General features: G+C 38.7%; 1 protein-coding gene across 2 annotated transcripts in view; it reads left to right on the forward strand.

Moving 5' to 3' along the window:
• The window catches only part of REXO5 (RNA exonuclease 5), a 57,735-nt gene that overhangs the window by 15,928 nt on the left and 23,708 nt on the right, over positions 1 to 18,099 (forward strand). For both annotated transcript variants that reach the window (XM_040257181.1, XM_040257187.1), the window contains exons 6-10: positions 5,897 to 5,985; positions 7,218 to 7,333; positions 9,527 to 9,665; positions 9,808 to 9,902; positions 14,494 to 14,596. In XM_040257181.1, coding sequence (XP_040113115.1) covers positions 5,897 to 5,985; positions 7,218 to 7,333; positions 9,527 to 9,665; positions 9,808 to 9,902; positions 14,494 to 14,596 — 542 coding nt within the window. The remainder of the gene's footprint in view (positions 1 to 5,896; positions 5,986 to 7,217; positions 7,334 to 9,526; positions 9,666 to 9,807; positions 9,903 to 14,493; positions 14,597 to 18,099) is intronic.

Consider the following 18,099-nt stretch of genomic DNA (forward strand, 5'->3'; position numbering starts at 1 on the left):
AAGTTTGTCTATTTACCTTCTCAAAGAATCTGCTTTTAGTTTTGTTGATCTTTGCTATAGTCTCCTTTGTTTCTTTTTCATTTATTTCTGCTTGATTATTATGATTTCTTTCCTTCTACTAACTTTGGGGTTCTTCTTTTCTTCTTTTTCTGGTTGCTTTAGGTGTAAAGTTAGGTTGTTTATTTGATGTTTTTCTTCTTTTTTGAGGTAGGCTTGTATTGCTGTGAACCTTCCTCTTAGCACTGCTTTTACTGAATCCCATAGGTTTTGGGTTGTTGTGTTTTCATTTTCATTTGTTTCTATGCATATTTTGATTTCCTTTTTGATTTTTTCCATGATCTGTTGGTATGCAAAAGTGTGTTGTTTAGCCTTCATATGTTTATATTTTTAAATAGTTTTTTCTTATAGTTGACATCTAATCCTACTGCATTGTGATCAGAAAAGATGCTTGAAATGATTTCAATTTTTTAAAATTTACCAAGGCTAGATTTATGGCCCAGGATGTGATCTATCCTGGAGAATGTTCTGTTTGCACTTGAGAAAAAGGTGAAATTCATTATTTTGGGGTGAAATGCCTTATAGATATCAATTAGGTCTAACTGGTCTATTGTATCATTTTAAGCTCGTGTTTCCTTGCTAATTTTCTGTTTGGTTGATCTATCCACAGGTGTGAGTGGGGTAGTAAAGTCCCCCACTATTATTGTGTCACTGTTAATTTCCTATTTCATACTCATTAGCATTTGCCTTATGTATTGAGGTGCCCCTATGTTGGTTGCATATATATTTATGATTGTTCTATCTTCTTCTTGGATTGATCCTTTGATCATTATGTAATGTCATTCTTATCTCTTATCATGGTCTTATTTCAAGGTCTATTTTATCTGATGTGAGTATTGCTACTCCTGCTTTCTTTTGGTCTCCATTTGTATGAAATAACTTTTTCCAGCCCTTCACTTTCAGTCTGTATGTGTCCCTTGTTTTGAAGTGGGTTTCTTATAGACAGCATATATAAGGGGTCTTGTTTTTGTATCCATTTGGCCAGTCTTTTTCTTTTGGTTGGAGCATTTAACCCATTTACATTTATCATAATTATTGATAAGTATGATCCCATTACCATTTACTTTGTTGTTTTGGGTTCATTTTTATAAACCTTTTCTGTGTTTCCTGTCTAGAGAAGATACTTCAACATTTGTTGAAGAGCTGATTTGGTGGTGCTGAATTGTCTTAGCTTTTGCTTGTCTGTAAAGCTTTTGATTTCTCCTTTATATCTGAATGAGATCCTTGCTGGGTAGAGTAATCTTGGTTGTAGGTTATTCTCTTTCATAACTATGTCCTGCTATTCACTTCTGGCCTGAAGAGTTACTATTGAAAGATCACCTGTTGCCCTTATGGGATTCCTCTTGTGTGTTATTTGTTGCTTTTTCCCTTGCTGCTTTTAATATTTGCTTTTTGTGTTTGATCTTTGTTAGTTTGATTAATATGTGTCTTGGGGTGTTTCACCTTGGGTTTATCCTGTTTGGGACTCTCTGGGTTTTTTGGACTTGGGTGGCTATTTCCTTCCCCATTTTGGGAAGTTTTTGACTGTTATCACCTCAAGTGTTTTCTTATGCCCTTTCTTTTTGTTTTCTTCTTCTGGGACACCTATGATTCGAATGTTGGGGTGTTTAATATTGTCCCAGAGGTCTCTGAGGTTGTCGTCATTTAATTCTTTTCTTTTTTCCTCTCTGCTTCATTTATTTCCACCATTCTATCTTCCACCTCACTTATCCTCTCTTCTGCCTCAGTTATTCTACTGTTCGTTCCCTCCAGAGTGCTTTTAATCTCAGTTATTGCATTGTTCATTATTAATTGACTCTTCCTTATTTCTTCTAGGTGTTTGTTAAATATTTCTTGTATCTTCTAAATCCTTGTTTCTAATCTACTTCTCTGTAACTCCATTTTGTTTTCAAGATTTTGGATTATCTTTACTATCATTCTGAATTCTTTTTCAGGTGGACTCCCTATCTCCTCCTCTTTGGTTTGTCATGTTCCTTCACCTGCTGAATATTTCTCTGCGTTTTTGTTCTGTTTAGATTACTGTGTTTGGGGTGCCCTTTCTGCAGGCTGGAAGTTTGTGGTTCCTTTTAATTAGTCTGCTCCCTGTGGATGGGGTTGGAATAGTGGCTTGTCAAGTTTTTTTTGGTTTGGGGAACTTGTGTCTGGGTTCTGGTGGGTGGAGCTGGATCTCTTCTCTCTGGAGTGCAATGAAGTGTCCAGTAGTTAAAAGAGTCAGACACGACTGAGCGACTGAACTGAACAGAACTGAATGGGTTTGGAATGGCTTTGGGCAGCTCATCTTTTAATGTTCAGGGTTGTGTTCCTGTTTTGCTAGAGAATTAGTGTGGCGTGTCTTGGACTGGAACTTATTGGCTCTTGGTTGGAGCTTGGTTTCAGTGTAGTTGTGGAGACTTTTGGGTGAGCTCTTGTCTATTAATGTTCCCTGGAGTCAAGAGTTCTCTGATGTTCTAAAGTTTTGGAGTTAAGCCTCCTGCCTCTGGCTTTCAGTCCTTCTCTTACTGTAGCCTCAAGACTTCTCCTTCCATACAGCACAGAAGATAAAACCCTTAGGTTAATGGCGAAACAATTCTCCATAGCCAGGGACACCAGGGAGATTCACAGAGTTATGTAGAGAAGAGAAGATGGAGGAAGGAGATAGAGTTGACCTCGAGGAAAAAAAGGGAGAGTCAAAAGGGGAGAGCACAATCAAGCCAGTAATCAAATCCCTAAGTGAAAATGGATACTGAAGACTAGATTCTTAAAGGTACAAAATTGTTAACAAATATCAAGAAGCAAAGATTAAAAACCTAGAATAGAGGTTAGACTCTTATAAGTACAATATAAAAAATACAAAACAAAATCAGTCACAAAAATTTAAAAAAATTATATATATGGAATTTGTTTTTAAAAACTAAGCTTTTTTTGAAAGGTAATAGTAGGCTATAAAAATGAAAGTTAAAGGAGTAATAAAGAACTAACATTTTTTTAAAAATTAAGAAGCAATAATAGTAAAATATATATCTAGGAATTTCTGTGGAGCTGTTGTGAGCAGTGTGGGGTCAGTTCAGTGTCAGATAGTCCCTTGTTCCAGCTTGTACTTGTTCTCAAGTTCTATAGGTGCCCCTCAAATGTGCACAGTCTCAGTATTAACTGCCGAGTTTTAGTCTGATGCACCTGTCACTTCCAGAGTGGTTCCTCCTTCTTTATTTTGGCTTCCTCTGTTTGCAAATCTCTTCAGTGTATAATTTCCACAGGGGTCAAAGGTGGCCACTTATTTAGGCTCTCTTGTTCAGTTGTGTTGTGGGGAGGGAGGGACACTGCAAACAAATACTGCTGGCATGTGGGGAGTGCTCATGGTGGATAGACCACACTGGGTTTGCCACAGCCCAAGGCAGCATGTACTTCCTGGGTCCACACTTCTCAGGCTCCAGGGTGCTCTGCAAGGGCGCTGTCCCAGGTACGCCCTGCATTCCGTGTACTTCCCAGGTCTAAGTTGCTCAGCTTCTTGGATTCTCCACGGGGGGACAGACCCAGATGGGCTGTGCGTTTTGTGCCCTTCCAAGGTCCAAGCAGCTTATGTGAGACCTGGTGCTTGGCAACTACACTGTCCCAGGTGGGCTGTGTGTCTTATTCACCTCCCAGGTTCTGGCTGCTTGGTTTCCCAGGTGTGCAGTGAGAGCACAGTCCGAGATATGCCATGTGTCTCCTCTGGGGAGCTGATCTCAGGCTGCGATACTCCTGGCAGATGTCAGCTGTCCAGGATCCCAGGAAGACATGGTTAGCAACTGGGAGCCTGCTCAGTTTGTTGGAAGATGTTGTCTCTGGGGCCAAGATTGCAGCAGCCCCTTGCCTTCCAGCTCTGGCAGTCACATGCCTATCTTTCTGCCTTCAGGGAGGGAGAGCCCTACACAGCAGCCAGCAGCCAGCTTGCTGTCCTTTGGTATTCACTCAATCCTCTGTTATGTGAGTACACCAGGGGTCACCATGTGTTGTTAGAGCCTTTTGAGGGAAAGGTCTTTTTTTCTTGTCTCTGTGGAGCCCATGGTTTGGGTTGCTATCTCACATTAGCTCCCTCAGGTTGTCCTCAGGGCATTCAGGCCTGGTCCTTGTCATGAGCCTCTATGCCACTTCTCCATCTCCACTTGTAGTTGCACATATTCTGTGGGTTTTGGTTTTTTTTTTCTCCTGGTTGTGTTGCCCTCTAAGATTCCAAAACTCCCCACAGACATGCCTGTGAGAGGGTTTCCTACTGTTTGGAAACTTCTCTTCCTTCATGACTCCCTCCCCAGGATGGGTCTCCATCCCTAAATCTTCTGTCTCTGTTTCTGTCTTAGATTTTGTCCTACCTCCTTTCAAAGAGATTGGACTGCCTTTGTGGGTGCCTGGTGTCCTTCACCAGTGTTCAGAAGTTGTTTTGTAGAAGTTGCTCAACATTCAAATGATCTTTTGATGAATTAGTCGGGGAGAACGTGGTCTCCCCATCCTATTTCTCCTCTATCTTTGGACCGCCTACCCCCAAACTGTTTTACAAGGCAGCTGCACCATTTTACATTCCCTCCAGCAATATATAAGGTTTCCAATTTTTGCACATCCTTACCAACACTTGTTATACTCTTTTTGATTATACCGATCCTAGTGTGAATTAGTATCTCATTGTGATTTTGGTTCGTATTTCTCTGATGGCTGATGATATTCAGCATCTCATTATATGCTTATTGGCCATTTGTATATCTTTTCAGATCCTTTGACCATTTTTTAATTGGGCTGTCTTTTTTTATTACTGGAGATCTTTTTGTATTCTGGATACATAAATTTCCTCTTAAAATAGATTTATTTTAAGTAAAAAAGCTATTTGTAAGATGGAGTTAACAGTTCATATATCATAGGATTGCCATGAAGATTGAGTTAATGTACAGAAAAAGCTTAGCATGGGGCACACAGTGCTTTAAAAAAGTTATTTTGTGGTATTATTGATACTACTACTACAGATAAGGTCAGCAAGTACCATGTCTCCAAGATTTGAGAATATTCCTTTTGGGTTAGACTGTTTTGATTCTTCTAGTTGTAATCAGTTGGAACTTTCAAGGTACTGTGACATAGAAACTGGTCAAACCTTTTCATACTCCCCTTAGTTTCTTGTCAGATAAAATCTAAATGTTACCTTTAACTGTTTCAACCTCTCTCTGAAGGTAGGAATCTTCAGTGATTCACACACTTTTGGGCTTCTGAGATGAATGTGCCTGATTTATTGACTTAGGAAGGGGTATCCTAAGCCTATATCTGAGCCTCTGTAGGGAATTTTCAGGCTGGGAGTCTAGAAAATGCGGCACATTTCTAAAAAGAGATCTCAGAGAAATTTTAAGGGTAGTAGAGTGTATATGGTGAATGTTAGTTAAACTTTCGACCTTCAGTGAAATCCTTTTAGATCTCTGCTATGGTGGAATTTCATTCCTACTTTTTCTTGTTTTGTTTAGGAAAGAAAAATACCACATATGGACATTTGCATACTTTATTCATCCTCTGTTAGTGCGTACATAGAAAAGGTCCCATGACTTTGGATTTAGGTACAATTTGTTATTGCTAATAAGGAGGAAAAATTTATTGCTTGGTAACTGCAAGGAAGCCTAGGCCCTAGCATCCCCAATAACAGCAGCCTACATTATTCTCCCCAAATATAAAAATGAGTAGATGGATAAAAAATTGATGACAGAAATTATCTCATTTAATCTTCATATTTCAGGTGTCTAATATAGAGAAATGCCCCACAAATGTGGAATCTCAGTTTTCCCTGAATAAATATAGGAGTGATATTTACCATTTCTAGTTCTAAAGGTAAATGTTTTATTCCTTTTCTTCCTAGGTTTTCCTGACTGTGAAAACTTTGTACCTACCAAATGTAATGGTTCTGTAACAGACAACAGTCCTCTCTTTGGCCTTGACTGTGAAATGGTAAGTGCTACTTTTGATTTTCAACTGGAGTGTTGCACACTAGGATCTAGTTGTCTTGATTGTGTTCAGTTCTAGCATTCAGTTTAAATAACTGAAAGTGGACCCATTTCATGACATTTTAGGAAAATTGAATCTTTGCTTCAGGATGAGGAATAAATATCACATAAGTTTTCTAACTAGTCAATCTAATTTTTGATTATTACTCAAAATTTTTGATTGCTTCTTTTTTTTTTTTTTCTGCACTGAGACTCTTGCTGTGTGCAGGCTTTCTCTAGTTGCAGTGAGCAGGGACTACTCTGTAGTTGCAGTTCAAGGGCTTCTTGTGGTGGCTTATCTTGTTGCAGAACATAGACTTTAGGGCACATGAGCTTCAGCAATTGGAGTTCTTGGGCTTAGTTACTCCGTAGCAGCATGTGGAATCTTCCCAGACTAGGGGCCAAACCCATGTCCCCTGCATTGGCAGACGAATTCTTAATCACTGGACTACCAGTTGAAGCCTGCTTCTATCTTTTGCACAGGTTTTTTTGTCATTGTTGCCTTGAAGACTTGAGGCAATTACCATTGATTTGACTTGGTTTTACACATTTAAGATTAGAAGAAGGATTTCCCTGCTTAAGCTTCCTTTATGTTTTACTTTGTCTAAACCTCCTTTCAAATGCTGTGTATTCCCTCTCACTTAGTGCTCAAGTAATAGTTTCTCAACTCTTAACAGTGGATAAGATCTAAGGATTTGGAGTCATATCAGGGTGTGTATCCTGGCCTTGCCTGTCTCCTTGGACAAACTAATTCCCTAATTCTCCCTCTGTGAAGTGAGGATAATGTCAGAGGCTATTTCATGGGGTTATTATGAGATGGTATATGAAATACCTAGTATTGGATTAGATAATACTGCATGCTAATAAAAATTACTTTGTAGTGATACTTAGCATGATACTGGATTGTAGTACACAGTAAGTGGTACAATTATAATTAATGTTATTGTTTCTGTCCCTCTTAAGCACATCCTTCCCAGAGAAATTGTACTGTGTTGGTTACCTTTAACTATAATAATGTTCAGTAGCCTGCCTAGCTTTAATTTCATTCATATCGGATCTTCTAGTCAGCAAACAGCTGTACTGTTGTCTCAGGGACCCCAGTAGATTAGAATAGATGACAGCTGATATAGTCTTAAATAATGAGAGAAAGCAAGAGCTTCCACAGTTTAGCAGTCTAACTACATCCTAATCTTTCAGTGCCTTACATCCAAGGGAAGAGAACTAACACGTATCTCACTGGTTGCTGAAGGAGGCGGCTGTGTTATGGATGAACTTGTTAAACCTGACAACAAGATTGTGGACTATCTCACCAGGTATTTTTAACCCTGCTTCCAGCTCTCGATAGATGTCGGACTAGAGTGGAATGAGACTTACCAGGAATAGCTTGTAGCTTCTATTTAGTTAAGTATTATCTACTTAACTATCAAAGAAAAGGCTGGGGTACCACAACTGTAAATTTTAATACTGAAATTGTACAATGTTGGTATATAATGCTCTTATCCTTCTTACGCTAATGCTCTTTTCCTTCTTGCGCTCTAATTTTCCTATGACTTTAAGTTGCCAGAATATTATCTTCCTTGTCAGAATCTGAAAGTTGTAGCAACTGCCAAATATCTTTGCTCTCTGATAAGACCCCATCTGAAAAATCTATATATCATCTTTTGGTTGTCAAATGATCTTAGACCTTAATCTCCCTTGGCCCCAGAAACCAAAATGAAACTAAGTTTTTCCACAGCAGAAATTTTAAGTTTAAAAAATTTTTTTTATCATTCCAAAGATTAGCATGCAATTTCAGAATGTACACAGTACTGTTATTAGGCAAAGAAAAGCCAGGAAATATTACTGTTGTTGCCCATTGTGGTTACATCTATTAATTCAGGCTTACTTAGGCACAGAGAGGCCATGATAATGATGAAGACTGTCCTATTAGTAGACAAGACAATTACACGATACTCTTAGGGAACAGTCATATGTAACAAAGCTGTATGTATAAGCGTGTTTGTCATAGTATTGCAAAAATATGGGAATATGAATATAGGGGGTTGGTTAAAATGAAAATGGGGGGTTGGTTAAAATGTTATATCTACTTAATGGAGTACTCTAACCATTTAAAAGGATGTGCTAGAATAGATTTATTGATATGAAAATTTGTTCATGACATATAGAAAATGTTATGTTTATATTATATAGTAATATGCATTATGATTGCCATGTAGCTTGTGGGATCTTAGTTCCCCAATCAGGGATCAAATCTGGCCCACCACAGTGAAAGCAGGGAATCTTAACCTCTGAACCACCAAGGTAGTCCCATGATAACATTTTAAAATTTTTATTTATTTTTTCATTTTTTAAATTTAAATTTATTTATTTTTAATTGGAGGGCAATTGCTTTACAATATTGTGTTGGTTTCTGCCATACATCAACATGAGTCAGCCATAGGCACACATATGTCCCCTTCCTCATGAATCTCTCTCCCACCTTCTACCCCATCACATCCTACTTGGTAGTCACAGAGCACTGGATTTGCACTCCCTGCATTATACAGCAGATTCCCATCAAGCTATTTACTTTACATATAGTAATATATATGTTTCCATGCTACTCTCTGTTCAATCCACCCTCTCCTTTTCACCATGTTCACAAGTCTGTTCTTTATGTCTGTGTCTCCATTGCTGCCCTGCAAATAGGTTCATCAGTACCATATTTCTAGATTCTATATATATGAATTAAAATATGATATTTGTTTATCTCTTTCTGACTTACTTCACTCTGTATAATAGACTCTATGTTCATCCACCTTATTAGAACTGACTCAAATGCATTCATTTTTATGGGTGAATAATATTCCATTCTATATATGTACCACACCTTCTTTATCCATTTGTCCATGAACATCTTAAGTTGCTTCCATGTCCTATCATAAATAGTGCTGCAATGAACATTTGGGGTACATGTGTCTTTTTCAATTATGGTTTTCTTAGGGTTATATGCCTAGTAATGGGATTGTTGAGTCCTATGGTAGTTTTATCCTGTTTTTTAAGGAATCTCCATACTGTCTTCCATAGTGGCTGTATCAATTTATATTCCTACCAACAGTACAAAAGTGTTCCTTTTCTCCATACTCTCTCCAGGATTTATTGTTTGTAGATTTTTGGATGATGGCCATTCTGACAGGTGCATTTCTCAAATAATGAGCCATATTGAGCACTTTTTCATGTGCTTATTAGCCATTGCATTTTTATAAAAATGAAACATACATGAATATATATGTATCAAAAAATATGAAAGGGTATTTATTAAAGTGTAAAAAGTGATCTCTGCGTAGTGGAATTATAGGCAGTTTTTAATTTCTTCTTTGTTTATTTTCAACCTTATTACACTAAGCATTTATTAATGTTTTATCAGTTTTTTAAAATATTCTTTTTGAGTGGCTTTCCAGGGAGGAAAACTTAGTAATATCCTGGTTTTTCCATTTCTCTGGTTTTTTTGTTGTTGTTGTTGAAAGTTTCTCAGGAATCACAAAGAAGATTCTTAAACCAGTGACAACCAAACTCAAAGATGTACAGAGACAGTTGAAGATCCTTCTTCCTCCTGATGCTGTGTTAGTGGGCCACTCCTTAGATTTAGATCTCAGAGCACTGAAAGTGAGTATCTGATTTAGGACTTAGTTTTTCTAGCATATGAGCCTGTTTTATCTATCTTAGATCTAAAGCCTTCTGTTTCCCAGTCCACTTATTTTTGCCTTTAGCATAGGATGCTACTCATTCTATTCTCTTTCCTCCTCAGATGATACATCCATATGTTATTGATACATCATTGCTTTATGTCAGAGAGCAGGGCAGAAGATTTAAGCTCAAGTTCTTAGCCAAAGCTATTTTGGGGTAAGTTTGTTTGAATATTATAATATTATCCTGATAGACTGCATATAAGTTAGCAGACTGTGTCTTATTTAAAGCATATTGCAAAAGTTTGGGCTCTCTGCTCTTCCTCTCTCTTGGTTTGTAAACATTATTAGGAATTCTGAGATCCTAACTTCAGAGAGAAGTATGACTCATAAATGAAAAAACTTTGGGAATACAAAAAGGAGTTGCAGTCGTAGCTGAAGGTTGATGGATAGAACTGGACAGAAGAGGCAGAAGAGTTACCCAAAACTTTGAAACATAACATTCCTATATTGATAGTATTCTAGTACGTATAAACACATGTATAATGATGTTCATTATAGTGTGGTTTAAAATAGCCCCCAAATCTTCAGATATTCTACAAGACTAGTTAAATAAATTGTGGTTATCTTTATAACTGATGCTTTGTTATTGAATGTGATGATATGTGCTAATAGTTCAGTTCAGTCGCTCAGTGTGTCCGACTCTTTGTGACCCCATGGACTGCAGCACACCAGACCTCCCTGTCCATCACCAGTTCCCGGAGTTTACTCAAACTCATGTCCATTGAGTTGGTGATGGCACCCAACCATCTCATCCTCTGTCGTCCCCTTCTCCTCCCACCTTTAATCTTTCCCAGCATCAGGGTCTTTTCAAATGAGTCAGTTCTTTGCAGCATGTGGCCAAAGTATTGCAGTTGCAGGTTCAGCATTACTCCTTCCAATGAATATACAGGACTGATTTCCTTTAGGATGGACTGGTTGGAACTCCTTGCAGTCCAAGGGACTCTCAAGAGTCTTCTTCAACACCACAGTTCAAAACCATCATTTCTTCAGTGCTCAGCTTTCTTTATAGTCCAACTCTCACATCCATACATGACTACTGGAAAAACCATAGCTTTGACTAGATGGACCTTTGTTGGCAAAGTAATGTCTCTGCTTGTTAATACACTGTCTAGGTTGGTCATAACTTTTCCAAGGAACAAGTATCTTTTAATTTCATGGCTGCAGTCACCATCTGCAGTGATTTTGACTGTGACTGGTGATGGAAGTAAAGTCTGATGCTATCAAGAGCAGTATCACATTGAAACCTGGAATGTTAGGTCCATGAATCAAGGCAAATTGGAAGTGGTCAAACAGGAGATGGCAAGAGTGAATGAACATTGACATTTTAGGAATCAGTGAACTAAAATGGACTGGAATGGGTGAATGTAACTCAGATGACCATTATATCTACTACTGTGGGCAAGAATCCGTGAGAAAAAATGGAGTAGCCATCATAGTCAACAAAAGAGTCTGAAATGCAGTACTTGGATGCAATTTCAAAAATGACAGAATGATCTCAGTTCATTTCCAAGGCAAACCGTTCAATATCACAGTAATCCCAAGTCTAGCCCTGACCAGTAAGTAATGCTGAAGAAGCTGAAGTTGAATGGTTCTATGAAGACCTATAAGACCTTCTAGAACTAACACCCCAAAAAGATGTCCTTTTTATTAGAGGGGACTGGAATGCAAAAGTAGGAAGTCAAAAAATACTGGGAGTAAAGGCAAATTTGGCCTTGGAATACGGAATGGAGCAGGGCAAAGGCTGATAAGAGTTTTGCCAAGAGAATGCACTGGTCATAGCAACACCCTCTTCCAGCAACTCAAGAGAAGACTTTATACATGGACATCACCAAATGGTCAATACCGAAATCAGATTGATTATATTCTTTGCAGCCAAAGATGGAGAAGCTCTTTCAGCAAAAACAAGACCAGAAGCTGACTGTGGCTCCGATCACGAACTCCTTATTGCCAAATTCAGACTTAAATTTAAGGAAGTAGGGAAAACCAATAGACCATTCAGGTATGACCTAAATCAAATCCCTTATGATTATACAGTGGAAGTGACAAATAGATTCAAGGGATTAGATCTGATAGAGTGCCTGTAGAACTGTGGATGGAGGTTCATGACATGGTAGAGGAGGCAGTGATCAAAAGCATCCCCAAGAAAAAGAAATGAAAAAAGGCAGAAAGGTTGTCTGAGGAGGCCTTATAAATAGCTATGAAAAGAAGCGAAGCAAAAGACAAAGGAGAAAAGGAAAGATATACCCATCTGAATGCAGAGTTCCAAAGAATAGCAGGGAGAGATAAGAAAGACTTCCTCAGTGATTAATGCAAAGAAATAGAGGAAAACAATAGAATGGGAAAGACTAGAGATCTCTTCAAGAAAATTAGAGATACCAAGGGAATATTTCATGCAGAGATGGACTCAATAAAGGACAGAAATAGTACGGATCTTTCAGAAGCAGAAGATATTAAGAAGAGGTAGCAAGAATACACTGAAGAACTGTACAATAAAGATCTTCACAACCCAGATAATCACGATCATGTGATCACTCACCTAGAGCCAGACATCCTGAAATGCGAAGTCAAGTGGCCCTTAGGAAGCATCACTACGAACAAAGCTAGTGGAGGTGATGGAATCCCAGTTGAGCTATTTCAAATCCTAAAAGATGATGCTGTGAAACTGCTGCAGTCAATATGTCAACAAATTTGGAAAACTCAGCAGTGGCCACAGTACTGGAAAACGTCAGTTTTCATTCCAATCCCAAAGAAAGGCAATGCAAAAGAATGCTTAATCTACTGCACAATTGCACTCATCTTACACGCTAGCAAAGTATTGCTCAAAATTCTCCAAGCCAGGCTTCAACAGTACATGAACCATGAACTTCCAGATGTTCAAGCTGGATTTAGAAAAGGCAGAGGAACCAGAGATCAAATTGCCAACATCCATTGGATCATCAAAAAAGCAAATGAGTTCCAGAAAAACATCCCTTTCTGCTTTATTGAGTATGCCAAAGCCTTTGACTGTGTGGATCACAATAAACTGTGGAAAATTCTTCATGAGATAGGAATCCCAGACCACCTGACCTGCCTCCTGAGAAATATGTATGGCAGGTCAAGAAGCAACAGTTAGAACTGGACATGGAGCAACAGACTGATTCCAAATCAGGAAAGGAGTACATTAAGGCTGTATATTGTCCCCCTGCTTATTTAAGTTATATACAGAGTACATCATGAGAAATGTGGGACTGGATGAAGCACAAGCTGGAATCAAGATTGCCAGGAGAAAATCAATAACCTCAGACGTGCAGATAACACCACACTTATAGCAGAAAATGAAGAAGAACTAGAGAGCATCTTGATGAAAGTGGAGAGTGAAAAAGTAGGCTTAAAGCTCAACATTCAGAAAACTAAGATCTTGGTATCTGGTCCCAACTCTTCATGGCAAATAGATGGGGAAACAGTGACAGATTTTATTTTTTTGTACTCTAAAATCACTGCAGATGGTGGCTCCAGCCATGAAATGTGCAATAAAGGCACGTCTAAGATGTTACTGAGAAAAAATCTGGGGATTATTCTCCAATTTATAGATTAATCTCCATAAAATGGAGATTCAGAAAAAGATTAAAAGATTTTGAGATATTGATATGATGTAGCTTAGATTTAGATATATCTATAGACAGAAGTATGAGTGAGTAAGTGAGTGAAGTCGTTCAGTCGTGTCTCTTTGTGACCCCATGGACTGTAGCCTAACTAGGTTCCTCCATCCATGGGATTTTCCAGGCAAGAATACTGGAGTGGGTTGCCATTTCCTTCTCCAGGAGATCTTCCCGACCCAGGGATTGAACCCATGTCTCCCACATTGTAGGCAGATGTTTACCATCTGAGCCACCAGGGAAGAGATGTATTTAAAAATTTTTTTTTAAATAATGAGACTTCTCTGGCATTTCAGTGCTCCCAGTGGAGGGGGCACAGGCACCATCCTTGGTCAGGGAACTAAGACCCATATGCCACAGAGTGCAGTCAAAAAATTAAAAGAACTTTTAAGTATATAATAGACCATGCATGCATACCAAGTTGCTTCAGTTGTGTCCAACTCTTTGTGACCCTGTGGACCATAGCCCACCTAGGGCTTCTATCCATGGCATTCTCCTGGCAAGAATACTGGACTGGGTTGGCATGCCCTTTTCCAGGGGATCTTTCCAACCCAGGGTTTGAACCTATGTCTCTTAACTCTACCTGCATTGTTAAGAGTGTTCTTTACCACTAATGCCACCTGGGAAGCCCGTATATTATACACTTGTATACAAATAGAAAATTTCTGGAAGATAACTTTAAAACCACAGCTATATCTAAGAAATGAGACAAGGGATTGACTGGGGAGTGAACCAGAGACTTTTTATTAAATAGCCACTGATGATATGCTTACTGTAGACAAAGCCATTCCTGATCATTCTGTATTCTCAGAACCTTTCAGATCTTGGCACTAAGGAATAAATGAATCTTGATTGTTATCATTCAAATCTAATTACTGGGATGCTAAAATTTTACATGTAGCTAGAACTTTGGGGTTGAAAGAATCTGTCATTAAAAATGCTCTCAGGACTTTCCTGGCCTTCCAGTGGATAAAACTCCATGCTTCCAATGTAGGGGGTGTGGGTTCAATCCCTGGTCGAGGAATCCCACATGCCGCACCTCACAGCCACAAAATTAAAAAAGAAAAAAAGAATGCTCCCAGTTATCTCAATTTTACGTTGACTTTCCAGGAAGGATATACAGTGTCCAGATAGGCTTGGTCATGATGCTACAGAAGATGCTAGAACAACCCTTGAATTGGCTCGGTATTTCCTCAAGTATGGCCCAAAGAAGGTTAGTATCTTTCCTTTCCTTAAAATTATGAGACTAGAACAGTGTCACAAACCACCATATCATATTTCTTTACAAAAATGGGAGTGTAATTCAAAGTGAACATATATTTGAAATTAAGATGTATATCACTAGCATAATATAGTGGTTAAATCTCTATGAAGTTAGACTTAACCTGTTTTTAAGTAGGTGAAATGATGTGTTATAGGTGAAATGATATATATTATAGGTGAAATGATATGTGATATCTAAGGCAATTTCTCTGAAGAACTTTATACTTTTTAGTTTCCAGATCTGTAAAATGGGAACACACTTCTCTGGGATATTGGTGAGGGTAAATGAGATATTATATAGTATCATGCTCTTAGCACAGTGCCATGAATATATTAAGCACCATGAAGTGGTATTAATCATTATAGCTGATAGAATTCAGTGGTTTAGACTGTGCTTCCATTGCAGGGGGCATGGGTTTTATCCCTGGTTAGGGAACAAAGCTAGTGGAGGTGATGGAATTCCAGTTGAGCTATTTCAAATCCTGAAAGATGATGCTGTGAAAGTGCTGCACTCAATATGCCAGCAAATTTGGAAAACTCAGCAGTGGCCACAGGACTGGAAAAGGTCAATTTTCATTCCAATCCCAAAGAAAAGCAATACCAAAGAATGCTCAAACTACCTCACAGTTGCACTCATCTCACACGCTAGTAAAGTAATGCTCAAAATTCTCCAAGCCAGGCTTCAGCAGTACGTGAACCCTGAACTTCCTGATGTTCAAGCTGGTTTTAGAAAAGGCAGAGGAACCAGAGATCAAATTGCCAGCATCCGCTGGATCATGGAAAAAGCAAGGGAGTTCCAGGAAAACATCTATTTCTGCTTTATTGACTATGCCAAAGCCTTTGACTGTGTGGATCACAATAAACTGGAAAATTCTGAGAGAGATGGGAATACCAGAGCACCTGACCTGCCTCTTGAGAAATCTGTATGCAGGTCAGGAAGCAATGCTTAGAACTGGACATTGAACAACAGACTGGTTCCAAATAAGAAAAGGAGTACGTCAAGGTTGTATATTGTCACCCTGCTTATTTAACTGTGCAGAGTACATCATGAGAAATGCTGGACTGGAAGAAACACAAGCTGGAATCAAGATTGCCGGGAGAAATATCAATAACCTCAGATATGCAGATGACACCACCCTTATGGCAGAAAGTGAAGAGGAACTAAAGAGCCTCTTGATGAAAGTGAAAGAGGAGAGTGAAAAAGTTGGCTTAAAGCTCAACATTCAGAAAACGAAGATCATGGCATCCGTTTTTATCACTTCATGGGAAATAAATGGGGAAACAGTGGAAACTGTCAGATTTTATTTTGGGGGCTCCAAAATCACTGCAGATGGTGATTGCAGCCATGAAATTAAAAGATGCTTACTCCTTGGAAGGAAAGTTATGAGCAACCTAGATAGCATATTGAAAAGCAGAAACATTACTTTGCCGACTAAGGTCCATCTAGTCTAGGCTATGGTTTTTCCTGTGGTCATGTATGGATGTGAGAGTTGGACTGTGAAGAAGGCTGAGCACCGAAGAATTGATGCTTTTGAACTGTGGTGTTGGAGAAGACTCTTGAGAGTCCCTTGGACTGCAAGCAGATCAAACCAGTCCATTCTGAAGGAGATCCACCCTGGAATTTCTTTGGAAGGAATGATGCTAAAGCTGAAACTCCAGTACTTTGGCCACCTCATGCGAAGAGTTGACTCATTGGAAAAGACTCTGATGCTGGGAGGGATTGGGGGCAGGAGGAGAAGGGGACGACAGAGGATGAGATGGCTGAATGGCATCACTGACTCGATGGATATGAGTTTGAGTGAACTCCGGGAGTTGGTGACGGACAGGGAGGCCTGGCGTGCTGCGATTCATGGGGTCGCAAAGAGTTGGACACGACTGAGCGACTGAACTGAGGGAACTAAAGATTCTGCGTGCTACTTTTAAGTCACTGTAACTGATGTTAATAATTGTGATAATTATAAATATCTACATAGATTTTTGCTCTCTTGGGGTAGCACTGTTTCAACAGCAGTTGCCACTTGATTTCTAGGAAGAACTGCATATCACTTGAGTAAAATCTAAGGAAATCTGAATTAAGCATAGGCTTTAGTTAATACACTGGAAAAGAATCTATAAAAGAGTTGATATGTGTAACTGATTCACTTTGGTATAAATAGAAACTGATACAACATTGTAAATCAACTATACTCAAATAACAAATTTAAAAAGAAAAAATTAACATCAATAATTGTGTCAAATATATAACACTAATCTAAGATATTAATAATAGTTGAAAATGGCAGTTGAATATGTTTGGGAACTCTATACTCTATAATTCTAAATTGAATCTAAAATGATTCTAAGTAAGGAAACTTGTATCTCTATACATGAAAACTCCAAAGGGCTCTCACTTTATGCAAAGAGAATAAACTAGAATACTTTTAATAATTTTGTATTAATATAATAAAGTCTTTTTCTCTTCATGTTGCCATGAAAAACATTCTTTTTTAATTTCAAAAGATTGCATGTTTACAGAGAAGTAAGTTTTAAGTGACTTGGGAATGAATGAATTGTCACTACTTTTCACTTAGCCCTGCTTGGTCCTTTCCCATATTCATGTCACATCAGCAGCTGGTAACAGATTGCCATTCTTGGCTAAGAAGCCAGAAGCAATCTGGTAAGTACTGAAGACAGTCTAGGAATGTGGCATCAGCAAAGTTTACTGTCTACAGAAGCAAAGAACATGACTTGAGTAGGTTTTTCAGGTTTGAGCATTTTGTTTGTTTTGTTTTTTAGCCTCAAATACTTTCAGTTCAGCTCAGTCACTCAGTCATGTCTGACTCTTTGCGACCCCATGGACTGTAACACGCCAGGCCTCCCTGTCCATCACCAATTCCTGGAGTTTACCCAAACTTATGTCCATTGAGTTGGTGATGCCATCCCACCATCTCATCCTCTGTTGTCCCCTTCTCCCGCCTTCAATCTTTCTCAGCATCAGGGTCTTTTCAAATGAGTCAGTTCTTCACATCAGGTGGCCAGAGTATTAGAGTTTCATCCAATGAATATTCAGGACTGATTTCCTTTAGGATGGACTGGTTGGATCTCCTTTCGGTCCAAGAGACTCTCAAGAGTCTTCTCCAACACTACAGTTTAAAAGCATCAATTCTTTGGCGCTCAGTTTTCTTCACAGTCCAACTCTCACATCCATACATGACTACTGGAAAAACCATAGCCTTGACTAGATGGACCTTTGTTGGTAAAGTAATGTCTCTGCTTTTTAATATGCTGTCTAGGTTGGTCATAATTTTCCTTCCAAGGAGTAAGCATCTTTTAATTTCATGGCTGCAGTCACCATCTGCAGTGATTTTGGAGCCCCCCAAAATAGTCTGACACTGTTTCCACTGTTTCCCCATCTATTTGCCATCAAATACTTTACAATATATTAAATGATTTTTACCACTTTATTTTCTTTTA

The sequence above is a fragment of the Oryx dammah genome, unplaced genomic scaffold (genome assembly GCF_014754425.2).
Source record: "Oryx dammah isolate SB20612 unplaced genomic scaffold, SCBI_Odam_1.1 HiC_scaffold_2, whole genome shotgun sequence".
Classification (NCBI taxonomy): Eukaryota; Metazoa; Chordata; class Mammalia; order Artiodactyla; family Bovidae; genus Oryx; species Oryx dammah.